The sequence below is a fragment of the Staurois parvus genome, unplaced genomic scaffold (genome assembly GCF_062004578.1).
Source record: "Staurois parvus isolate SC_StPar_1 unplaced genomic scaffold, SC_StPar_1.0 ptg000409l, whole genome shotgun sequence".
Classification (NCBI taxonomy): domain Eukaryota; kingdom Metazoa; phylum Chordata; class Amphibia; order Anura; family Ranidae; genus Staurois; species Staurois parvus.
Window position 1 is genome coordinate 3969566 of NW_028318205.1, and position 27109 is coordinate 3996674.

Genomic DNA, 27109 nt, shown 5'->3' on the forward strand with positions numbered 1-27109 from the left:
TACAGCAAACAAGGAGGTGAAGCAAGCAGCATTGTGTTGCTTTCTCACCACCTGCTGTAATTCCTGCCGCAGAAGGAATGCATAATTTCTGCTGCAGCAAGTGTACACCTTTGGCTGCTGCCTCAGCACCTAAAGGGGGTAGGGATTGGGGGTGCTAAAACCGCAACTCAACTGCAGGGATTCACCCCCTTTCCAACCTTATGGGTGAACAAGCCCTAAGGGTGCCACTGTCGAATGGAACGAAGGGCTCATTCACAAGTGCAGCAGGTACTGCTGCTCCTCTGAAAAGCAATCCAAGTGTGTTTGACAGGTGGTGAGGAAGCGATATGTTGCCTCCTCACCACTGTTAGGAATCCTAATTTAGGCCAGACCTTCTCCATACACACATACAGTTCAAAATACTCTGGGAATAATGCAAGTCAGACACCTAGATGTGTGATGCAAAATTCAATTTCTTTATTATTGATCAAGCTTTAAGTAATAAATGATAACACTGCATATTTCAGGTGGTTTCCATGAAACACCAATCAGAATAGAGAAAAAGGTAGTAACTTCTGCCATTTCTCAGAAAAGAAGTGTGTGCATAGCATTTCAATCCCAAGGGAACATCTAGTACATAAAATAAACCGGTTAATAGGCACAAAGCAAAAGTTAGTTAACTATTAACCCTCTCAACCACCTGAGTTAAACCCATGATTGCCATACAATGCATGTGACTGCAATTAGAGGTTTGAGGAGGAGACACCGAGTCTGGGGATCTTTACTTCTTCCATGTTGTGCAGGTAAATCTCCACCTCTATAGGTTACCTACCCCTGGTCTAAGGTTTTCTTCTGAAGATGATGAAGGATTGGTTGCCCTCCACTTTGCTATTTGAGGCCCATTGCTTTTATAGGTTCACATTTTCCCCTCTGAAATGATCTGTCCTGGTCTGGAACCTTGGTTGATCCTCGGTATCATTCCATTGATCCTGGCCATCTCCACATTTGGTTGACTCTTACCCGTTAAGCTTTTGTCTGGGTGTCGATTCTTTCTCCTCCTCCTTCTTACTACTAATATCCCGTGTCCCTTGATGGACAATAGTTATTTTCTTTTTTTGGATTTACTGTAAAACCCTTTTCTTAGTCCAGTGAGGGACATGGGTCCTGCACTTCTGGGTTATTAGGCCTTATGTACCGTTTTGCTCATAAAACTGAGGCTAGACAATTGGAGGTGGCATTATATGGATGGGGGCAGACAATTGTTTTTGCCAGTGTTCAACCCTCCTATAGGCAGCAATGTAACCCTTATATCCAAGAATTACTACTATCCTGTGTCCTTCTATGAACTCTAAGAAAAAAGATTTTTTAATCACCGTACAATCTATTTTCTTTCACTTACTGCCTGACCTGCCCTGAGACACTGTGGGTGTGCTGTCTGACCTGTTGGAGAGTATGGATAATTGCTGCCTGTCTGACTGGTAAGTGCTGATGGACAAATTAGCCTGTCTGCCTTTTGAAAAATACTGAATATCACAAAAGCTGAAGAACATTTCAAAAATAAAACTTTATTTGAATAGATTTTTTGTTAGAAGTTCACAGATATAAGATCGGTAGCATTTTATTTTACCTATGTGGTAGCAGCAACACTGACACACAGTTATTTAGGCCTACAAGAAGGTGTGGGAGAGACAGACGTGACCATCTCTTGTCTGCCAGAATTCCGGCCCAGATTCCCAAAGTAGGCAGGAAGTGAGAAGAGATCTTTTCCCAACAGAATCACAAAGAACAATAAAAAGTTAACAGTCAATCTGTTCCTTCCCCTCTCCATCAAAAAAAAAACCTCAGCTTCATCTATTTTAGAATATTATGCTGTAGACCTGCAACACTAAAGCAAACAACGCACTGCGACTAACAGGTCCAATGTAGTGTAGCACCACATGATCATTACTTCCACATGATCATTACTTCCTGCAGTTTAATGAGCTATTGATTACTAGCAGTGTAAAGAGCAGTAATAATGTGGACATGCAGGAACCAATCATATTTTAGGTTACTTGAGCAGGATCTATCCCTTGTTAGACTGAGATGCATACAGTTTTTGCTCTTATTTAGTAAGAATACATTTTGAGTTTTAGGATTTGTGTCAGTGGATGACATTTCTCTCCATAAAGAATCATTCGGAAATGCAGTAATTAAATGAATTCCATAGGTGTCTGGACACAATTAAGGCACTATGGTAGCATATTGTGCTGTGGACAAAGATCTCCCTGTCCGAAATAAAAAAAAAAATCCTCTTTGGATTAAAAAGGGAGGCGAATCTAGCCAGGTATTGTTACAGTGTTACTCAACTCATTTTTTTAATTAAAAAAAAAAACAAATATGGTATACTTGCCTGCTCTGTGCAGTGGTAATGCACAGAGCAGCCTGATCTTCCTCTTCTTGGTTCCCCTGACAGCAATCTTGGCTCCTCTTCTTCATGTGTCCCCATAGCAAGCCATTTGCTATAGGGGCACATGGTGTCTGCTCACACCTGAGCTGTGTGTCTATGGAGCCATGTTTCATAGAGTCACACAGCGGGACATAGCCCCGTCCCTCACTTCCTTTTCACTGCATTTGAGTAACAACAGCAGGTGCCAAAGGTTCCATAAAAACAATGGCTCCTGCTGCTGTTTGAGTAGCTGTGTTAAGAGGAAGAGAGGGGAGAAGAGAAGAGAAGCAGCTGTGCAAAGCGCTGTATTTATTCTCCCCTCTCTTCCCCTTCACACAAGGGAAGGGGAAGGAGAAGGACAGAGGAAAAGAAATCGTTTTTTAACCTAAATGCAAGGAATGCATTAAGTTAAAAAAATGTTTTTAGCTTTAGTATCACTTTAATGTATTGCAGCTTAAAACTGAAATTTGGCTAGTTCAACTGGAGGGGGCCAAATTACAATCCATGTATGGACAGAGAGGTAGATCAACTTCTGTACAACCAGCTTGTCAGATTTTCCCCACTTGATCATTGCTGCAGGCTACGGACTGCAACGCTGATCAGTGTATTTTGTTGGGAAAGTCCTCCCTGCTGTCAAAATACAATAGCTCAGTGGAAAGAATTCCTGCATTCACATCATAGGTGTAGATAGAGGAATAAAGTCAGTTTTTTTTTTTTTTTTTTGTGGTTCAACCCACTGGTTATACGAAAAAAACTGACTAATCTACAGGCTGCCTTAGACTAAGGGAATAAGTCCAATACAATCTATGTGTAAAAAACTCTGTCAAACACTATTGGTATCTAAAATCCCCCAAAAGGCCCTTAGAATTTGAAGTCAGATTAAAATTCTATACATTGTGCATGTGATTTGGGAGGGCAATACCATTAATAGCCAATGGTAAATAAAGTATTACAAAAGGAAAACCTAATAGGCCATCATTCTCTATGCTTTTAGTTCCAGAAACTGAAGATATTTTGTTCGACCCTCCAAATCATCAGCAGGACGGTTATACGGGGTCCAGACAGGTTCTCCAACAAACAGTCTCATAACTTTGACGTAATTCTATATAGGAAAAAAAAAAGTAGGTAAGGTACAGGAATTCAAAAACAGTCAAATGTTACATAACACTCAGATAAGAGCAGATGTATGCTTCACTTACCCTACTAAACTAGAAGACCAATGCCAAGTGTATATCTGGACATGGCAGTATGTTACATTCTCAGCCACAGTTTAACCCCTTGACACTGACGGCACACAAATATGTGGCCTCACGGAACTAGGCTTTTTTCCGTGGGGCTGCATATTTGCGTACCTGTCTTTGTGCTGGGAGCGCGCTGCACGGCGCACTCCCAGCACAGAGACAGTGGTGTCACTGAGAGCCCCGGGTCCCGTTCTAACGATCGTGACCCGGGACTCCCGATTCCGGGTTATGTGATCGCTGTGATAGCCTCTGATTGGCTATCACAGTGATCAGTCACTGTGCAGCCCGGCCCCCTTGTCTTTTCTCTCTCTATGAATGGAGAAGAGAGATACATTGTATCTCTCTAACTCCTGACAGAGAGATAAAAAAATGTTTGTTAAAAAGAAAAAAAAAAGATGATATTAAAAAATAACAGAAATAATAAAGAAAAATACCTAGATCAAGGTTTGATCTAGTTCAGTGCCAGGGTTAGTGTTTGGGTCAAGGTCAGGGTCAAAGGTCAAGGTTTTTTTTAAAAAAAAAAAAATTGGTGTCAGTTAGTGTTAATGCCAGTGTCAGTGTGTTTTAGGTAAAAGACAAAAACAAAATGCGTACTATTGTACGGGTACTACGGGTACAAACAACACATAACATACACATATATGGTATTGCTGCGATCGTCAAGAGCTGGAGAATTTATTTTGGGTTGTTCTATGGAGGTAGGTTATGGTCGTAACAAGAAACACACAGCTAAATAAAAACAAAATGATTTTATTTTTACTATTTTGGGCCAGTTTTCCTTTGATAATAAAAAAAAAAAAATTAGGAGCTATCCATTACCATTTACCACCAAATGAAAGCCCAATTTGTCCTGAAAAAAACCAAGGTATAATCCATCTGGATGTACAAAGTAGTTGTGATGATATGTACAGTTTTACTAACACATGTCAACGTTCCAGAATTGTGCTTAGGCATTTAGATTTGTTTTACCCTTAGGCGTGAAGGGGTTAATAGGGTGTAGGAATGTGTTGGAGACTTCACAGGTCTGTCATAATAGGACATTTAGGAGAGTAGCACAGTTCACAAAATGAGACTGTAACAGCTAGGTGATGTCCATTGAAGCTCACCCCATGAAACTGAATCCTGGTGGGAACCATCTTTTTCTGGGGAGCAAAACTGAAGCCCGTAGCGTGGGAACATCCTAGTATGTATGGTGCCCCTGGGTCAGCTAGGTGGAAGAGACTACCCTGCTCACCAGGAGAGACTGATGAGTCATAACAACAGGCACTCCTTGATCCATGGGGAAAATTTGGATGTGTTGCTCAGAGCCCAGACCCTTAGCAATAGAGTGGAGCCTTTGCCAAACCTTTTTCGCAAGGGCTTAAAAGCAAAATGCCACCCAAAAGGGGAAGTTCCACTTTTCTGCCTACCCCCCTCCTTTTCATAGTTAAATAGTCTGGCTGAGAAAAGATAAAAGTACATCTAGTTCAACCATTACAAAAAATAAATATCTATCTATATATATATCTCTATCTATCTATCTATCTATCTATCTATATACACATACACATACACACACACACACACACACACACACACACACACATATATACATATATATAAATACAATTCTATACCCACAGTTGATCCAGGAAGACAAAAAAAAAAAAAAACATGGTTCAAATGGCTACTGCAGGAGAAAAAATTTCTTCCTGATCCCCCGAGAGGCAATTGGATATTCCCTGGATCAACTTTATCTATATAACTTTATATATGAACTTTTGGATTTTTCTTTTTTTAGGGTACTCGCTCCCACTTCCACCCACTTCTCCTAGGTGATCTGAGAGGAAGTTCGACCCTCCCCCCTCTCTGCCTGCAGCCTCTTGGGACATGTCACAGGCTGCAGTACCATTTACTAGAAGATATACATGTCTGAAGGAGATATGGGTCTCTTGTATTAGTATAGCAATAACTTTTTAACCACTTCCCGCCTGTAGGATGTCACGTGGCATCTGCGGGTTGAAGTAGTTATACTGGGATGAAGCCTGCACCTGGAGGCATCATCCCAGTATCAAAAATTTTCTGCCGACAATTCCCTGTTTGCATAAGTGATTTCAGTGGCTGAACAGCCACTTGATCACTTCTGAAGGCGGCAGAAGGGGGTCCGCTGCCACCTTTCCCAGGCTCTCCCATCTGATCGCTGAAACCGGGACCACTGTGACAGAGGCACTACACAGAGAGAAGAAATTACGTTTTTCCTCCCTCTCTGACTTCAGAAACAATGAGGATTTCATAACTTCAGGTGGCTTTTTGTTTACCTGGCCGTTAGCGGCCAATCTGTGTCAGACTGGCTGCATTGGAGGCCAGAGTAGATCTTCTCATAAAGAGGACCTTTCATGGCTCATGCTGTCACAAAGAAAAAAAAACAAAGAGTTTCAAGTAAAATTAATAATATTTTAAAAAGAAAAAGAATTGAACGTGCCCTCTCCCACAGTGCGCATGCATACGCTAGTCCCGCATGCATATGTAAACGGTGATCACACTACACTTGTGAGATATCGTTGCAAACATCAGAGTGAAAGAAATAATTTTGAATCCAAATCTCCTGTGTAACTCTAAACTGGTAATCTATAAAGGCTTTTAAAGCGTAATTGTTCCATGGGTGTACCCAAATTTAAAGCGTGAAATGTTAGGTATCTATTTACTTCTCCTAGATTGTAAGCTCCAAGGAGCAGGGCCCTCCTATCCCTCTTGTATAGAACTGTATTGTTGCTGTATTGTCTCCCGTTATATTGTAAAGCGCTGAGCAAACTGTTGGCGCTATATAAATCCTGTATAATAATAATAATAATTTACTTGACCTTCATCTTTCAAATCTACCTCACCTTAACTTCATCTTTCAAATTTTAACAAAAAATTAGGTATCACATAGTGTTTGTGTGCAATAAAATTCATTTAAGAGTATTGTTTTTAAATTGTGTTTGAAAAATCAGCTGTGCAATTACCATGTAACATAAAAAATTGCAACACCCACCATTTTATTCTCTAGGTAAAATATAGAATGTTTTGGGGTTCTAATTAATTGATTTTTACATGTAAAAGAGAAATGTCAGAATTAGCCTAGTCGTGAAATATACAATAGCTTTCCAGGCAGTGGCAGGGGTTAAAGTTCAATACAAAAAAAATTATTTTGCATGGAATGAGAAAAGTTGCAAATAGTCTTCTGTAGGTCTGTTCTTATTATGTGTCATTCTAGATGTAAGAAAGGGTTTTTCTAGTTCCATTTCCCTCGTGGTGGCTGCTCACGGACAACAGTTGTGTGACCTAAATCCTAGGTCATATTCCTTGCAATGGGGATTTGCATGATGTGCTCTTCATGAATGACCAAAATAATAGAGGTGCTTGATTTAGTGGGAAATGTGCTTTGCCGAAAACCCTGAAAGCGCCAGGATCTCTTTCACTTGTGTACTGAAAAAGCTGCAGGAAATTCCCGATGCTGGACAACAATGGTATTCTAGCACCAATAAGAAAGTTCCCAAAGTAGCACTTTTTTTTTTTTATTTAGGATATTTTTCATTGAGTGATGACAGTGCACTATGTGATATCAAGGTTACTTCCGCATAAGAAACTGTTATTATGAGCTATATAGGACTCTTATGAATCTGTCACATTGGTCAGCCTAAACTATGGGGCATTACCACTAACCAATGTTAAAAATAGTCAATGATTATTTGTAAAAGTGATCTCTTTAAGAGAGTCTTAAAAACTTAAAAGGAAAAAAAATCTGCAGGGTAACAAATAGTTAAGTGTAATGGAGTGCTTGAATGGTGTAGGGAAGGGCAAGTACTCCTGTCTGGTTTTTATAGTGTTATCGCAGACTCCTTTAGGCTCCATTTACACTTGTGCAACTTTAAAATCATGTGATTTTCTTGGTAACTTTAGAGTGCGACGTGATGCGACTTTGGCTTTGACCGAGTATGATTGATTGTGCTGTACAAAGTCGCATGTATATCATGGATGAATGGTACTCATTGGGAAACATGGGGTGCGACTTTACAAGTCGCATAAGTGTGAATGGGCTCTTAGAGAGAAAATGTCCCCCAAGAAGTGAGGGGAACTCTCCAATAGCAACACAGGCATAAAAATGCTTCTCTTTAGTAGAGATACGAAGTGTTCTCCCTTCTCTTACATTCCCCTCTGGTGAATTGTTGGCAGCAGGACAGGAAGTAAGGGGGAATCTCTCTACTGGAGCCCAGGATAGCAGTAAATACCTAATGCCATAGACTGTTCATTTATCGGCTGAATTTTCAGCCAAAAAATGACAAAAAAAAATTGGTCGTTCTGTTGCCATCAATGATTACGAAAATCGTCCGTTTTTCGTAAATTTAACAGCATGATCAATAAAAGAAATGAGGAGGAACCACGAAAAATCGGCTGATGACATTGCCCCACTAATGGTGCGAATATCGGGCGATTATTCTTTCGGATGAAAATTCAGCCGATCAACGAACCGTCTATGGCCTGCATAACAAGGGTGGTTTTTTTTGCAGGAAAAGCTACAGCATGTACTTCAGGGCTTGACAAATTTACTTTGAATCTAGGAGCCATCTAAAAAAAAAACGTTAGGAGCCAAGTGGAGGGGCAGCCTGACAGGAGGGGGGCAGCAGGACAGAAGGAAGGCAGCAGGACGGACAGCAAGACTGGTGGGGGCCAGTGGGACAGGAGGGGGAATGGTCATGGGAGGGAGCAATGGGGCAGGTGGGGGGCAAAGGGACAGGTGGAGGACAGTAGGATAGGAGGGGGCATCATCACAAGAGGGAGGGCAGAGGGATAGGTGGGGGGCAGCGCCACGGGAGGGGGTAGCAAGACAGGTAATTCTGGAGGTAGGGCTGTCCTCTATTGCACAGGTGACGGGACTTGGTGGCCCTGGTGACTCTGGTCTGCCAGTAGGGAGCACCGCCGCAGTTGAAGGCAACATTGATGGACTCCATGGTGTGGACAGGGTGATTGGTGCGGGAGGCCACGTCCTCCGCTCCATGGGCTATGAGGGGGGGCTGCGGTGTTCTCCAGGGGGCTGGCTTTCCTGGAGTTGTGCAGCTCTGTGTTCCAACTGTGCACGGGAAGGGATGGGGGAAGACTCTGGGGGTCCCGGAATGCTGGGCTCCACTCTGTGGGGCGGGGGAGAGGTGCTGGCTGAGTATGTGGGGTGGGAGGACAACACAGCAGTGTGGGCAGACAGGGGTCAAGGCGCCAGCACGTGGTTTCTGGTTGCCATGCCAACCTGGCGCCTGGAAATTGTCAAGCCCTGATGTATTTTATGTTTTAAGTTTTTGACACAGACCTCCTTATGCAGCTATTTTATAAGGTTTTTAGTGTATCTATGTGATATTCATACTGGTTTATATCTTTATATACACACCATTGTTCTATATTTGTATCTGTTACTATATATTGAAGATCTAAGAGTATTGCAAAATTTAGATATGTTACATTATAACTTTGTTTGGAAAAACAAATAAAATCAGATTGAAAACACAAAAAAGCAACAAATAACTAAATAAATAAAAGGGAGTGGCTTCCCCACTTTTCAATCTCTATCCCCTCTCTACCATTTTTTTGCTTGACATGAATTTTAAAAGATGATCTTCGCCAATAAAGAATAACTAAAGGCGGTTCCCTTCTCACATGTAATTAAAGACTAAATTCCATTATGTTACTGGAAAATATATTTCACACCATTCATGATTCTACACCTGGATTTTCTGACAACTAGGATTCCTAGTTCTTGTATCAATTTGCTACCCCTGATTAATGATTATAAACGTATTGTCATTTTGCCTAAATTCTTGTGCATCTTTGGCTCTTTTTTTAACTCTACTAGGTTGGTGTGCATTTACTGTAGTGTATACATAAGTGTCATGAGCATATACTTTTGAGTTTATTTTTTTCAGTTTATTTTTTCTGCATACTTTGTACTTCTGCTCACGGCTGTTTTTTGGATGTGCTATATCAGGGTTCTCCAAAGTTTCTAAACAAAGGGCAAGTTTACAGTCCTTCAGACTTTGAGGGGTCCAGACTGTGGCCAATGGGAGTGGAAAATGCCATGGCGTCAATGGGAGTACACCATGTGCTATCATTGGTATTAGTAGAAGGAATAGTGTCCCGTTGTTGGTATCAGGGGAAGGAATAGTGCTCCATCACTGGTATCAGTGGGAAGAATAGTGCCCCATCAATGGTGTCAGTGGGAAAAATAGTGCCTTATTGTTGGTGTAAGTGAAAGGAATTATGCCCCATTATTGGTGTCAGTGGGAGGAATTGTGATTTGCATTGGTGGGAGTAGTTCCCCAAGGGCCGGAAAAAGACAAGCAAAGGGCCACATTCGGCCCCAGAGCTGCAGTTTGGAGACCACTGCACTATATTATATCTCTGTTATGTACATATTCTAAGTATGCGGTGTAAATTCTATCTACAGTCAAACAAAAAATTGTAAACAAAGTATAAATGAAGGCCTTTTTTCTTTTTTAGTTTTAGAGTGGGGAGGGATAAGAATACCTGTGAGGTTCTTATTGCGGTCTGTATCCTCGTACCTATTTGTCCTGATGACCATTATCTTCAAAAGTGAAAGAAAATCGCTAAATTTTGAGTGATCACCAGAACAGGAAGTGAAGGAAAATACCCCCAATGGGACAAAAATGGCAACTAAACCTAATGGGTAACAACCCTCCCTTATTATACCAAAAAAGCAAAAAAAAAAAAAACGTTTTGCCTTCAATTCTACTAGAACTATTATTACATAAAAGTAACAACACTACCTACATTTTCATCCAGTGTAAAGCGGTGGTAGATACCAGCTGGCAGGGTGATCAGGTCACCTTTCTGCATTGCGATTCTGATCCATCGGTCCTGCTTGTCTCTCACATCAAAGTAACCACTTCCTTCCAGGATGTAGCGGATCTCATCATCCAAGTGCAAGTGTTCTTCGTAGAACATCTTCAGCTAGAAGAAAAGATTGGTTCAGATGGTGTCCACACTGAATTATTTCAAGATTGGCATTACCTATATATCTGAAACCTTGGACTTGAAAGTTAATACAGGATTGTGGCCCGCAATGGATTCAGTAGATTTAGTATAATTGCAACTGCCCTGACACAGATTGAATAGATCCAAAAGCTGTCACAGATGTCCGATCTGGGTGAATTGGGCACTTGAATGAAAATCTCCCTTCACTTGCTTTACTGAATAGCGTATTCTATTACTAGTATTTTCATATAACCACTTGCACGCACGCACGCACACACACACGCACACACATTATAGATAGATAAATAGATAGGATAGATGTCCACATGATTTTGCATTCCCTGGTAGGGGGTGTGACGATCGCGACATCAGACCCCAGCTCCTCTCACCAAACTCGTGACCGAAGGACTAGCCAATCTAAAACCGTGATGTCGCGTGCGTAACAATGCCACGCCCAGCTGCACCCTGCACAACGATTTTCCAGCTAATGGACCACAATCGATGTACCGGCAGCCTGAGCGCGATTGTTACTGGGTCAGGTTAATTACGCAACTAACCCTTCACACTGCCACCACTTCCTTTTTGTACAGAGAAAGAGGAAACTCGGCAATATCAGCAATAACACTATGATGGTTGAAATAATCGTCTGTATACCACTGTCACCGCAGGCAGGTTATTGTCAGGAACCATCACGACGCATGGGTCTACACATGCATAGGTGTCTGCCGAGACGTATAGGTGGCAGGGCACTAGGACCCAGGCGCACACGTCGTCTGGACAGTACTAGGCAGGCACTAGGACCCAGGCTACGCCTGTCAGGTGCAGGGCGGCCTATTTAAGCTAGCCCTGCACAGACACTTGTTGCCGAATGGTCTTTGTATCCTGTTGCCTGTGTGTGAGTACTTCTGATCTGGATTGTTTTGACCTTGTTGCCTTCTCCCGTCCTGACCCCTTGGCTTGCCTGACTCTGCTCCCGGATGTTCCCGTTTAGATCTGACCTCCTGGTATTGACCCTGCGTGTGACCCGACTATCCTTTGCCTACCGTTTTGTACCTTACCGATCCTCTAGTTACCGTCCCGGCCTGCATGACTCTGATTTAGCTCATCCATCCATCCACCCCGCAGGGATCACTAGGCTCCCTTACATCAGACTCCTAGCTCTCTGGAGCCCCTGTCAGACTCCTCTACCCCTGTTGGAGATACCTGGTAGTTGCGACCTGGTACCGGAGCGCTCCAAGTCCATCCCCACCATCAGGGGCCCTGGTGAACAAGTGCTCCGGTGCTTAGACTCTGCACACTGGGGAGGCTCTACCGGGGGACTGATAGAGGTGCTGTCAGGCGGTCCCTTACAGTTATACAGAGGGTTAAACACACACAGTAGTGCTCTTCAGCGGCAGGAATTCGTAGTTTGCATTAAAGGCATTAGAAACAGTTCAACACTTTCAGAAAGTAAGATTTATTACTAAAGAGGTCAAAAGAGTGCAATAAAAATATTTACAGAAAAAGATGTAGCCAATATATATATATATATACACACACACACACATAGAACAATAGCACAGCACAGAGATAACAGAAAGGCATTTAGAGGGTTAACGTACTTGCCAGTCAGCCTTGGAGTAAGCAGCTTCAAGTTTCATGAGTCAAAAGGATTTATCTCCCACTGTCAGTTTCGATGTTAAGACAGGAGACTCTTCTTTTCTCTCTCACACACACCACTCCAAACATAACAGCCTTTTTCTAGGATCTGAGCAGGGTGTCTCCTTACAGCAGAGAGCCAATTGCCTCATTTGGGGAGGGGTGTTGGGGCGGAGACCCAAGCTAGAACAAAAATCCCTCTTAGCTTATATTATGGCCCATAACTTTTCCTTGGGGCATTTAGCAACCGTGCCACTAGTATTTTAATACTCAGCAGCATCTGCGGAATGGTTAGAGATTAAACATGTCATATACACTTGAATGGTTCAGGAGATATACCTTCCTGCCCTCCTATATATTCCAGCTAGGGGATGTAATATACCAAACGGTTTGTATTAACTTAACCAATCTGACGATATACCTGGTTTTTATGTAAGTCTCTCATATTCCAAGATATGAAATCATAGGGGAAAATGGATGTTGAATGTGGTGTCTAGTTTTATGCCTTCTCTGGAATGTCTTTGAACTCCTGTGAAGGACTTGGTTTACGCTTTTACGATATCCCAGATTGCACAGCTACCAGACAGGGGGGCACCTAGCTGGTGAGGGTTTATAGCCAGGACACCCTCCCACTGGGTTTCAAAGCCTTTTTGAACTTTGCATCAAACAGACCACATGTCACTCAACAGAGAGGGAGGGGGATGAGGAAAGAGGGAGGGAGAGATATAATTGTACAAGCTGGATGGTCCTTTGCCAAAATGGAGGTTCGTATCCATCTCTGTGTGCACGCTTGCTACAGGGGGCACGCGCGCTGTCATGTGTCAATGGCACTGTATGTGTCAATCACCGGGTCCCAGCCAACGATTCATAGCTGGGACTCTGATAGGTGTAGCAGCTGACAGGAGAGAGATCAGTGAGTGTAAACAACACAGATCTCTCTCCTGTCAGTGGGGACGTGCTGTTTTTTTCTCTCTGAAAACAGGGAGATAAAAACTAGCACACTACACAGTACACAATTTAATCACTCCCTAACACACAGTAAACCCCTTCATGGACCCAGATGTTAATCCCTTCCTGCCCAATGTCATTAGTACAGTATCAGTGCTTTTTACTAGCACTGATCACTGTATTAGTGTCACTGGAGAAGTCAGTGGCAGTTCCCACCCAGTGTCAGAATGCCTGCCATACTATTGCAGTCTTGCTATAAGTCGCTGATCGCCGCCAATACTGGTATAAAAATTCTAGTATATATACCGACATTTGTACGCTATAAAACTTTCAAACCAACTAATATACACTTACTGGGATTTTTTTTTTTCTTTTTACTAAATACATGTAGCAGAATACATTTTGACCTAAATTTACAATGTCTGCACAGAGCAGAAACAGAATCAAACAACCAGTACCTGACATGCCCACAGTGGAGGATATCGTCCCAAAGCTTGGGAGCGGCGAGGCTCCTTATGATTTTCCAGCACCTGACTAATGTCACAGCAGAAAAAATGACTACTGAACATCATTACATACTGTATATTAACTGTATAGAGTTCTAGGATTACAATATTTGGTGACTTTGGTTCTTTAAGCCACACACTGCAAGATTCTTTTACAGTAAGAGGTAATAAAAGCTGCAGACCTGGGGACCTGACCTGAAGACATCATTGCATTTATTTATATTACTGGTCAGAATAATACTGAACATTAGATCGAAATGAAAACCAGTGAATCCAAGTTGTTAAATGGCTAGGTGACTTCGTCAAAGCCTTTTGCCTATGTGTCCTCAACAGTTTTTCCACTAGCAGCAGTCTTTCTGGCCACATGTTTCACCTACCTATACTATAGCAGATTTATCTTGTGGCATTATATGAAAAGCTTGCCACATAAATGTCTTTACAACCCCTTTGCCATTCTTTCTGGGTGTTTAAGGCAACTGACCCACCAAGAAAACTACCATCGAATCCAGACACTGCTTTGTACAAGTTTGCTACGGGTTGGACACTACCATTCTGTTCCAATGGTTGGGAACATGAAAAATAAAGCCGTGTTCAACTCCTGAGTCCGAGCTTACAAATAGCTGAGAACTATCTCCCAATATCCTTGTGATAGCACTGGACCAATCACCTGCACTGTCGTCACATGAGAGGAACAGGAATAAGTTACACAAAACTCCATAGCCAGAAGTATCATGCTTCTACAGGCTAAATGGAGCAGTGGGTGAGCAAAGGAAAGGTAAGTATGTCTTCTAGGAAGAGGGCATTAGTTAAAGAAAAGCCACTGCTGGACATAGCACAAGTTTGCTTTAAACTAGGAACAGAGTATAAGAACTCCATCCAAGCTGCCATCTATATTCCAAGCCCTGCCATGTACTACCCAGAGGGAGGAAGTCTACCAGCATCATTATATATCTATCTCACTCCTTGGGAAGCACAAATGCACAAAGTATAAATACTGTCAAATACATCATATACACAAATCCCAGATCCAGCTGCTCACCTTCTGCTCATAATTGGGCAGTGTGTCTTTATGTATGGTGATTATATCCATGAATGTGTAATTATTGTCTTTGCGGATCTTTGCCAGCTCTGGATCACTCTCATAATTATCGGCATCCAACTGGTGGGGAAAAAAAATACAGAGACATATGTATTGATCTCAGAGGAACAAAGCAGGAGATTTGGATACATTAATATTGGCAAATGTTATTGGAAAAAATATCTAAAAGGGATTTCAAGTGTTACCATAGCCTACAGTTAGGTTCATGGTGCCCATACACATTACACACATAAAATTGAGATCTGAATACATTTTTTGCTTGTTTTTAAAGCTGAAATCCAGGTATCTCTAAAGTTTCACCTTGCAGTGCCCCTCCAACATACTACAATGGTTAAATGCTCAAACAGGGCTCCATGAAACCCCAGGATTACTCCAGAGGTTACTAGGGGTTCCTTGACCACTGAGCACGTTTTGCCTCTCAGATAAGTTACCAAAGACACCAATGACCTTTTCAGCTATCTTCAAGCGGGAATTTTTTCCTGCTGGCCACCAATTAAGGGGCATTCTTCCCACTGACCGTCATGTTAATGTGCTCTGAGATGTGGATATAGTAATTATTGGCAGGTTCCCTCAGACCTGAAAGTTATATCGAGGATTCCTTCATGTTAAAGGGGTTAAGAAAGGCTGGTCTAGAGCATAAGGTCAAATACTTAATTTTATACAGCACTCCTGCAGGTTTCCTCCTCTCTATCTGAACGGTTCTTTGACATCAATCCAATTTACTTATTCAACCATCTTGCAGACTGCCCAAGCAGCAAGGTATTGTGTAAATTCCACTTTCCCTACACACAGCAAGGATTTAGCCAATTGCAGGTGGGTTCCACTGCAGACCCCTAAAAAGCCTCAGCTTCTGAATTAATTTTGATGGCTGTGGGGTAATACTGAATGTTTATGAAGGCAAGTGGCTAACTAGACACTTGACCTAAACCTATATGTGTACTGTCTTAGCTACCAAAAGTCACTTGTATGGCACCTTGGAACAACCCTGTTTTTTTTTTCTTTTCCTAATGAATACAAGGTGTTCTCTGATTGGCAAAGGGATAGCAGCTGGCAGATGACATCAGAAACTCCATCTCATCAAATCAGAAATTCTTGTATTCATTGGGGAAAAAAAACACAGCTATTCATGAATGGCTGAGTTTCTGTACATGTGGCTCTCTGTTTCTGGCAGCAGAGGGAAGGTCGTCAGTACCCCTATAAGAAGACAACAACATTTACTACGTGTAACAAATGCAACTACAGTGTCTTAATACATCAGCTATGCCCGCATGAATTGGTTTTAACCAAGCAGGTCCTAACACAGTATTCAACCACTTCAACACTATAGGATATGCCAGTACGTCCTTTAGTTGAAGTTGGGATACCGCCATGCAGCCATGAACCCGGTATCAGTGTTTTCAGTTGGTGATGCTGAATACTGTAAAAGCAAACGAAATGATTAAATAGTCACTGAATCGCTTTTACAGGCTGCGAAAGGGGGTCCCCCCCTCCCGCTGCCTTTCGGGGCTATCCCGTCCCACCGGGAGCCCTAGACCACAGCCGGGGTTTCTGCTGGCTCACCATACAGATGTTCGAGGACCAGAATATCCCCAATCGTCTCTATGGTCTAAAAAACTGGAAGCAACTATTTTTTTTTTTTTCCTTTGTGTTTACTAGCCGGTGTCTGATTGGCTGCTTTGGAGGCCAGAGGAGGGATCTGGGGTCTCTATAAGAAGCACCTATTTTAACTAAAATAAATAATAATTTAAAAATTAAACCGTTCTCCCTCCCCACCCCCAATCCCCATGCGTAAAGGTGAACACACACAGTATTGTGCAAAAGTTAAAGGCATCTGTGAAAAAACGATTTCAGAAATAAAAGTGTTAAGTTTATTTTTGGCAATTAACAAAATGGAAAGTAAATAACAGACGAACGAGAAACCCAAAGCAAATTACTTCCTCAAGGTAGACACAGTGCTTGTACACACAGTTTTTGAAGGAGCTCAACAACAGGTAGGTTGTTCCAGACATCTTGGAGAACCCACCACGGATCTTCTGTGGATGTAAGCTGCCTCAAATCCTTCTGTCTCTTCATGTAATCCCAGATAGACTCAATAATGTTGAGATCAGGGCTTTGTGGGGGCTAAGAAATACAAACAGATACTTATCCATCATGCCATACCATCAGGGAGGCATGTGATTGGCCCCAAATGTATTCTGCAGCAGGACAATGACCCCAAACATACAGCCTATGTCAGCAAGAACCATCTTCAGCATACAGAAGAACAAGGAGTCATGGAAGTGATGGTTTGGTCCCCCCAAAGCCCAATGTGTTTGCCTGGGATTACCTGAAGAGAGAGAAGGATTCAATGCAGCCTACATCCACAGAAGACCTTTGGTTAGTTCTCCAAGATGTTTGGAACAACCTACCTGCCGAGCTCCTTCAAAAACTGTGTGCACTGTGTGTATTTTATGCTGGTGTGATGCCAAAAGGGTAGTCACAACAAATATTGATTTGATTTAGATTTTTATACTCTTTGCATTATGTAAATTGATAAAAACAAAATTAAAGTGCATATTTTTAAAAGCATTCTTACTTAACATCATTGCTTCACACTGACCTATAACTTTTGCACAGTAAAGTACGTAGGTCAAGCACGATGTTTGTGTCACACGTGAGGTATCGCATGAACTCTATACCCCAATTTATCTGACTATCGCCTACTCTGCTCACTTTTAAGCGATCTATGAAAACCTCTCTCTTCAGGGAAGCCTACTCCACCCTAAGCTAATAATGGAATCTTCTACTCTTCCAACCAGTCCATCCTCCACAGTTACTACCTTTTGTACCACTAGCCCCTCCCTCCTAGATTGTCAGCTCCAAGGAGCAGGGCCCTCCTATCCCTCTTGTATTGAACTGTATTGTTGCTGTATGGTCTCCCGTTATATATTGTAAAGCGCTGAGCAAACTGTTGGCGTTATATAAATCCTGTATAATAATAATAATAATAATAATAATGAACGTTATAGCAAGAGCAATGATTCTAGCAACAGACCTCCTGTATAACTCTGAACTGGTAACCAGTAAATGCTTTTAAAGATTTTTAAGTGCTGTAGTTTGTCGCCATTCTAGGAGCATGCGCAATTTTAAAGCGTGACATGTTAAGTATCTATTTCCTCGGGGTAACATCATATTTTACCAATCAATTGGGTATTATGTTATGTTTTTGTGCTAGAAAATTGATTAAAGTGTATTTTTTCCAAATTAAATTGTTTGGAGAAGTTTACAAAAGTCACCCAAAGGAATGGAACATAGTACGATTTCAACCCAGCAATATTGTACTGTAAGTGAGCAATGGTACGAGAGTTCAAGATCCCATTATTTATGGCAACGTTCTACTTTGCTGCTAATACTGTATTCCTAGTATGAAAAACACGATTCAGACTGCAGATAAATGTGAATAATATGCAAACATTTGTCAAAAAAAAAGGTGTTACTGACCAAATTCCATCTTGTACAGAAAATGACATAATCCAAAACATGGAGGGAACATGAGCGGTAAATGATGAAGCTGCCACAACATCAGGTAACGTGGAGCCTCGGCTAATGAGCCATCAAAGGCAAATTCATTTATTAAATTTAGCTGTTCACAGTCAATTACTTTGCATCCCGAAGCTAAAAAATAGAAGGTCGCAGTAAATCACAGACTTTCCAAACAACGTGCATACTTCTCTCCTGGAGACAGATGTCTTCTATATGATAAAATGTTGTTTTTTGGTATTTATTCTTCTGCATGGATGATATCCATTTTTTTTAAAGTGATCCCATCAGCCATTTTAAATTGTAAATGTTTTGCCTTAAAGCAGACACGCAACATTTCTGCTATTACCTTATTCAAAAAAAAAAAAAAAAAGTAAATACATTTCAACAGAACCTGTATTATCTTCATACCAACAGAAAGTGACAATGGCTGAACAGAAAATCCTAGACAAAGTCAACACTTGCGTTGGGCAGGTGACAGGTCACTCAGGCACTCTTGGAGGCGGAGGAGGTGTGGATGTGCACCCCATACCTATTTTTCAGGGGAGGTCCAGTGGCAGATCAGCAAAGCAGGAAGACCTACAAAAAGTAGAAACAGGCACTCTATGGTGCACAATATCTAGGGTACCTTGCCTCATATGGAAACAGTAGAGGATAGTACTATAGTCAGAAAATGGTCTTTGGGTTAAGACATGATTTTCAAGAGATGAGAAAATGAATTTAACCATTGAAATAACCGATGACCACCCTACACACCCTGGATCCATTACAGGATTCAGTAGTTGTCCACTCCAGGCAACACAAAGTCTGAAATCACAACCAAATAACCCAAGATAAATTAACATAACCTGCTTTTACTGCAATATTCAATTTCAATCCAGAGATTTCTCCGTGGCAGTTTTTTCTGTGCTAGATGTTCTCAGTCTGACATCCAGTATCATTCGACCCCTTCCTTTGAGCCCATGTTGCCCTGAACTGACCCCACCCTGACTGAACAGTGAAATAGAAAGCAGTGCAGTGATCAGCTCATCTCTCTGTCTCTTTGCTTCCACTTCCAATCAGCATGCTTCCTGTCAGCACATGAACTTGTTGGCTTATGCTGCTTCTTCGTCTCATACTCCAGCCCTGCTGTACAGGGGCTACAAGAGGCTGATACCAGGTCAAATTCAGATACTTACCCTGCCTATATTTAAAATATTAATATTTACAGAGCTGAATTTATTTGTGCCTTTTTATATCTGCCTATATTCAGCTTAACCACTTGCCCTCGAGAAGATTTACCCCCCTTCCTGACCAGGCCATTATTTGTGTTACGGGGCTGCGCTATTTTAACTGGCAATTGCGTGGTCATGCAACGCTGCACCCAAATGAAATTTCCGTCCTTTTTTTCCCAGAAATTGAGCTTTCTTTTGGTGGTATTTGATCACCTGTATGTTTTTTATTTTTTGCACTATACAAAAAAAAAAGAAAGAAAAAAAGACTGACAATTTTGAGAAAAAAACTATATTTTTGACTTTATACTATTAAACATGTCCAGTAAAAAAATTTTAAAAATCAAATTTTGTCATCAATTTAGGCCAAAATGTATTCTGCTACATGTCTTTGCTAAAAGAAAAAAAATCCCAATACAATGTAAATTAAATGGTTTACATGAAAGTTTTAGCGTTTACAAATGGAGGTGGAGTGGAATCTTTTTTTTCTTTTTTACTAGTAATTAATAGCGGCGACATAGCAAGACTGCGATGGGCATTCTGACACTGGGGGGAACTGACTTGGTGTCACTGACATCCCCAGTGACACAAATACAGTGGTCAGTGCTAAAGAAAAAAAAAAAAGCACTGACACTGTACTAATGGCACTGGACAGGAAGGGGTTAACATGAGGGGTGATCAAATGGTTAACTGTGTGCTGGGAGTGTTTTACTGGGGGGCGGTGTCTGTGTGTTTCACTGTAATCACACTGCTTTAATTATGTCTAAGCTTCACTGTAATCACACTGCTTTGGATGGCTGTGTTGTGCACAGCCATCCAAAGCAGTCTGCACAAGCTGACAGGGAGGAGAACTGTATTGTTTACATACAGTTCTCCTCCCCGTCGGAGATGCTCAGCAATCATCGGCCACCAGCGAGTAATCACTGGCCGGGACCCGGTGATTGACAGCTGTGGCTGCAAATGATGGCGCGGGTAGGTCGTGTGCACCCCCTACCCAGAAATGCAAAATCACATATATATACCCATGCTGCCCTGTAGCAGTATATCTGCTATAGGGCTGTCAGGAAGCGGTTAAAGAATATGTATATCCAACATATCATATTCCTGATATGTGCCTGCTGTACTGTGTACTTGTATGAAAAAGTATCCTGTTCTCTTTGTATTGCTTCTATTGTGTGAAATCGATGGTGTTTCTGTCAGTCTCTCTGCTTTCCTATTAAAAACTGACCATACTAGGCATGAGAAGACAGCATGGTCAGTTCTTTAGCTATGCTGGGAATTCAGCCTGCTCTCCTCCAATGACCAGACTTATCCTGACACACCCTCTGCCTGCACAGACATTCACTGAGAAGTTCAGTGAAGCTGTGGTCAACTTTTGCAGTTTTGGGGACCCAAATCTGAGGTTTCCAGTACAATCTGGAGGTATTCATAAAGCAGGACACTATAGAACGTGAGAACCCTACCCGGGGTCATGAATGATTATGGCACATAAAGTATAATTTATTTATTTCAGGTACTTATATAGTGCCGTCAATTTACGCAGCGCTTTACATATATATTGTACATTCAAATCAGCCCCTAACCCTCAAGGGGCGTGTAATCTAAGGTCCCTAACTTACATTCATACATACACATACTAGGGCCAATTTAGACAGGATCCAATTCACCTACCAGCATGATTTTGGAGTGTGGAAGGAAACCGGAGTAACCGGAGGAAACCCACGCAGGCACAGGGAGAACATGCAAACTCCAGGCAGATGGTGCTGTGGTTGGAATTCGAACCAATGACCCTAGTGCTGCCAGGTGGAAGTGCTAACCATTTAGCCACTGTGCTGCCCAATATAATGTCTTCTTATGAGATTATAAATAACAAAGGAGCTCCATAGTCTTGGCACTTGTTATGGGTATTTCCTCTGTATGTGACCAGCATATGATCAGCTCACACTCATGTGATTATTAATGCTTCATCTATTGCAGCGACAGCCCTTAACTATTCCCTCTCTGATCTCTCTCTGGATCCAATTGCTGCTTTCAAATACAAAACGCTGACTTTTCAAATGGAAACAAACCTTTTGCAACCATTTCCACAGCCAATTGGTTCTCAACATAGCAAGAAATAGGTTTCCAGCTAAAATCCCTAGTACTCTTATACAACCTTTGTGCATGCATTCAAATATATGGCCCATCTATGGTGCAACTGCAGGAACACATTGCGATCCTAATTGCTGAACCTTTAGTAATGCTATATGGATTTCATGTATTATATGGCATCAAGGGGTCGCTTCTTTACCACTGTTCGATGACTATGCAGCGAAGTGAGCTGGAAGTTCGGCAACCCTCCTTCCTCCTGAAGTATTCTGGGACACTTCATAGGTTCCTGAAGACTGCCGGACCAATCAGGATGCACAGCGCAACTTACACATGCGCAGCGGGCACACGGCTGTGAAGCCGCAAGCTGTCACAGCCTGGTGCCCAGAGTTGAGATGCCGGGGCTGGAGAGAGAAGGAGAGACAGGACTGCGCAGGTGAGTACATCGCTGGACCCCGGGACAGGTAAGTGTGTGTTTACGAAAAGTCAGCAGCTACGGTTTTTGTAGCTGCTGACTTTTTAACAAACACAAAAATGACTGGAACTCCGCTTTAACCTCCCTAGCGGTATGATTATGTCCATATTTCTGTGCTCAAAGCGGTACATTTTTTTTGCATGGAAATATGTTTTTTTTTATTGTAGGCCTGTAATTTTTAGGAATAACTCACCGAAATCTGTCCGAACAAGAGTCTAGTAAAACTCCCGGGTATGATAAAACTTGAAACACGAAATCATAAATTATAATTTAATAAATAATCATAAAAAAAAAACCAAAAACACTGAAATCTGAAATATAGCGCCAAGTTCGCACATCACTGAGCAAAGTCGCAAAAACGTTTTCAGTGTCTGATGACGAATTTCCCCACGAATCATTATCACTCAATTCTGCAAGTGGTTCTGATTTACTATCGCTGTTCTCTAGCTGGTCTAAAACCGCTTTTGACCTAAAGGGACGCTTTTTGGATGCCATGGACATTTCTCAGTTTCCAGGCAGAAAGAACAGTCAAAATGCAGGCAGGGCACAGGACAAAGCAGTAGGGACAAAATGTATGTGAAATGGTTTGATACAATAATGTTTTACTATGTGATTTTAGTGATTTTAGTGAATGTCACTTTTTGTCATTTTCAAATTTCCCACTGTTCCGTCCCCCGTACGTCCCGACGCTCGCAGGGGACGGAACCCAGGAGACAGATGCCGGCATCCGCCGGATTACATTGCCGGGGACATTGCAGGAGGGACATCGCGAGAGCGCAGGACAAGGTAAGTGATCGAGGGATCCCGGAGCAGCGCCGCATGGTAAGCCCGAGTGTAGCTCGGGGTTACCGCTTGTGGTACTGAAACTTTACCCCGAGCTACACTCAGGAATACCGCCAGGGAGGTTAACAAATGTTATTGCAGATTTTTACCTTTTGTTGTTCTGAAGAAATAGTTGTTTGTCTGTGTCCATGTACAAAAGAAATGTGATTGGAGCGATTTCACAATTATCAATCAGCTGCTGCAATTGCAGTGTTCTAATGAGAAAAGTGCCAGGGTCTGCATCACTTTAGACATGATTTCCCTTGGAGTCTCACCAAAAATGATTTGTATCCTAGTGTGGACTTCTCGGAAAATCAGTGAGCCAATCACACAAATGGGAAATTACATTTTTGGGGACATTCTGTACAACAATTGTGTACGGATGATCTTCAGGTTAAATTGCATTGCTTTTACAGGAAATTACAGAGCTGCAGACTGAAAAGGAAAGGTCATTTTTAACTACTTCCCACCCAGCCTATAGTAAAATGACAGCCGGGCGAACCTCTCGTCCCTCCGGTAGGGCACCATATGATGTCTTGCATGCAGGGCTGCATTGTGGCGAGATCTGTCATGGGCTGTGTACCTCGGACACGGCCGATGACAGATCTGTGTACCACCCCCGATGCCAGTACCATGTGACCTGCTGTGACCAATCACAGCAGGTCACATGACAGTTGTATACAATGGATGGCTTCCTTTCATGCCATTCATCCTGGATTCTGAACTATCCTTTCAGGCCCACATCCAATCCCTGTCCAAATGATGTCACCTCAACCTCCGCAACATCTCCAGAATATGCCCCTTTTTAACCAATGATACCACAAAGCTCCTAATTTATTCCCTGGTCATCTCTCGCCTCGACTACTGAAATTCCCTGCTCATTGGCTTACCTTTACATGGGCTATCCCCCCTCCAGTCCATCATGAATACTGCTGCCAGGCTCATCCACCTACCAACCATTCAGTATCTGCCACCCCTCTCTGCCAGTCCCTCCACTGGCTTCCACTTGCCCAACGAATAAAATTAAAAATACGAACAACTTACAAAGCCATCCACAACTCTGCCCCCAGCTACATCACCAACCTGGTCTCAAAATACCAACCAAACCGCTCTCAATGATCCTCCCAAGACCTTCTGCTCTCTAGTTCCTGTGTCACCTCCTCCCATGCTCGCCTCCAGGACTTCTCCCGAGCTTCTCCCATCCTATGGAACTCCCTACCCCAATCTGTCTGGCTGTCTCCTAATCTATCCACCTTTAGACGATCCCTTAAAACCTCTCTTTAGAGAAGCCTAGCCTGCTTCTACCTACTAAACTGACATTTATTTCCTCCATCAGCTCATCCCCCACAGCTATTACCTTTTGTATCACTCAACCCTTCCTCATAGATTGTAAGGTCTAACGAGCAGGGCCCTCTGTTTCCTCGTGTACCAAATTATATTGTAACTGTAATGTCTACCTTCATTTTGTAAAGCGCTGAGCAAACTGTTGGTGCTATATAAATCCTTATAATAATAACAACAGTATGTATACAAGTGTGTCTAGCTGTGAATGGTCACAGTGATCACATGCACAGGCTGGGCCAATCACAGCCCATCTGTGTCATGTGATTAGCCATGGCCAATCACAGCTAATCACAAGAAAAAAACCTGAATGAATCGATTTCATTCAGTTAAATGCTTGCTTATAGCAAAGAAATTCTTTGCTATAAGCAATCAAAAAAAAAAAAAAAAAATACTGATCACTTCCCCAAAGTAGTACAATGTTACTTTGGTAACATTATACTACTTTGATCAGTGTAATATGAAAATAAAAATCTTAAAAAAGAGAAAAACAATGTAATAAAAAAATTAAATTTTTTTTTTTTCCATACTGTCACCAGTGTCCCTGATCACCGCCACCCCAGTTATATGATGATGCTGTACTGCAATGGTGACAGTATGTAAAAGAAAAAAAAATTGTGAAAATAATTTTTTTCATTTCTCAATTTTCAAAAAAATAACAGAAAAATTACAATTTCAAAAAACTCGCCATGCCTGTTATGAAATACATCGGACTGTCTACTTTGCAAAAAGGGATCATTTGGGGGATATCTGTACTATTCTGACATTCTTGGACCTCAAGAAATTAGATTGGCCATCAGTACTTCAGGATTGATCAATATTCAGATCTATACCATAGTTTGTGAACTCTATAACTTTCCTAAAGACTAAAAAATACATCCTAATTTGGGTTATTTTCACCAAAGACATGTAGTAGAATACATCTCGGCCTGAATTTATGAAGAACAATTATTTATTTGCAAACATTTATAACAGAAACAAAGAAACGTGTTTTTTAATTTTTCTGTCTTTTTTTGTTAATGTAGCAAAAAATTAAAAACCCCAGCGGTGATTAAATACCACCAAAAGAAAGCTCTAGTTGTGTGAAGAAAATGATAACATTTCAGTTTGAGTACAATGTTGCATGACCGCATAATTGTCATTGAAACCTGAAAATTGTCCTGGGCAGGAAGGGGGTAAAAGTGCCCGGTATTGAAGTGGTTAATAGCAGTCAATTCTAATTATGGTCTGTATATCAATTGTATAGGCTGTATTTTTTCATTTGCATGACCCTTTAGTTAATCTGCACTGTTTGCCATACACGCACCAATCTACCATCAATTTTACCATACAGTCTGCCACCATCTTCATAGTGGACAATCCTACTAGTCGATCAGTTATTTTCATAGAATATTGCTGTGTGTATGACCTGAATCTCCCAATCAGATCAGCAGGCTGGCCATATAAATAGGTGTAAGTGATCAGAGAAGATCTTGGTGTACAGGAGGTGCCAGCTCCCAGCACACACAGCCCTGCTCTCACCTTGTAGTAGAAGACCCCCAGAGCTCGGAGCTCCTCCAAGGAAACTGGCTGTTCAGGCTCCAAGTGGTGCTCCTTCCTCTGATCCTCTCCAGAGCCATCCATATACCAAGCCTGCACCATGCTGACTGTCTTCCTCCAGCAATACTGAGGACTGGGAAGTGATGTCAGCCAAGAGGTGGGCACAGATTAGAATGTGTAAACACAGAGGCTGGGAGAATTAAAGGGCCAGTGCCCTTCTGCTTCTCTTTCTCTGTATTGCCAGCAGGAGAGACGCGTCAGCTCCAAGGAAGAAGAGTGGCCAAGTTACAGACCTATCCTGGCCTAACAGGCCGAAAATGGCTCATTAGCTTTTGCTGCAAATCTGATGTAAAGAAAAAAAAAGGTTTGGTTAAAAGTTTGATAAGTAGTAGAACTACAGGCAAAACCTTTTGGTTTCATTTCGGATAGAGTAAGCCTAGGTTCACGCTGCATTCCATGAGCGTTTCCCGTACCACATTGAAATTGTGCTGCCCTTGTGATCTTCAGCAGGTGTCAGCGCAATCTTAACACCACAAAACGCAGGTCACAAATACAGTGCGTTTGCCTGCACTGGATCGCATGGTGCAAAACGCCATGCAGGAAAACGCCCATGTGTTCCAGCTGCAGTGCAGTTCCAAAATGTATAAATACAATGAACCTTGTGAGCTGCTATGAATAGATGCTATATTCCAGTGAATTACTCACACTATTCACATCCCCTCAATGTGTTAATACAACATTCACCTAAAGTGCCGGATGTGCAAAAAAATGAATATTTTGTGAAAATAACAGAAATAAAATCAATAAATGAACTGCAACATATAATAGTCCAGTCCAAACAAAAGTTATATGTTAAAAAGAAATCTGAAGAATATATTTTAAAATCTAAAAAAAAAAGGTTTTGCTTTTAGTTATACATTATGTATGGCAAAGCCATGGCTTTGTCATGGTCACTGTTCCAAACACTTTTTCTGCACTGCACCTTTTAGGGCTAGGCCTTTTGGCCAAGTCTAGGGCAATTTTTTTGCTAAGGGCCTCAGGGCCTAGCCAGTGAACAATTGCATGGCCATGTATTTATTTATTTACCGTATTTTCCGGCATATAAGACGACTGGGCGTATAAGACGACCCCCTACTTTTCCTGTTAAAATGTAATGTTTAGGCTATACTCGCCGTATAAGACTACCCCTCTTCCAATGCACACCAGTGGGAAGAATCGTGCCCCATCACTGGTGTCAGTGGGAGGAATAGTGTCCCATCATTGGTGTCAGTGGGAG

General features: G+C 41.9%; 1 protein-coding gene across 1 annotated transcript; it reads right to left on the reverse strand.

Annotated features, from left to right (window-relative positions):
• Positions 1-434: 434 nt before the first annotated feature.
• ADI1 (acireductone dioxygenase 1) lies at positions 435-25979 on the reverse strand. Its single transcript, XM_089686736.1, has 4 exons — positions 25816-25979; positions 14779-14898; positions 10444-10623; positions 435-3509 (listed from the first exon to the last, which is right to left on the reverse strand). Exons 1-4 carry the CDS (start codon positions 25933-25935, stop codon positions 3390-3392), a joined length of 540 nt encoding a protein of 179 aa, XP_089542862.1. The 5' UTR covers positions 25936-25979; the 3' UTR covers positions 435-3389.
• Positions 25980-27109: the final 1130 nt, after the last annotated feature.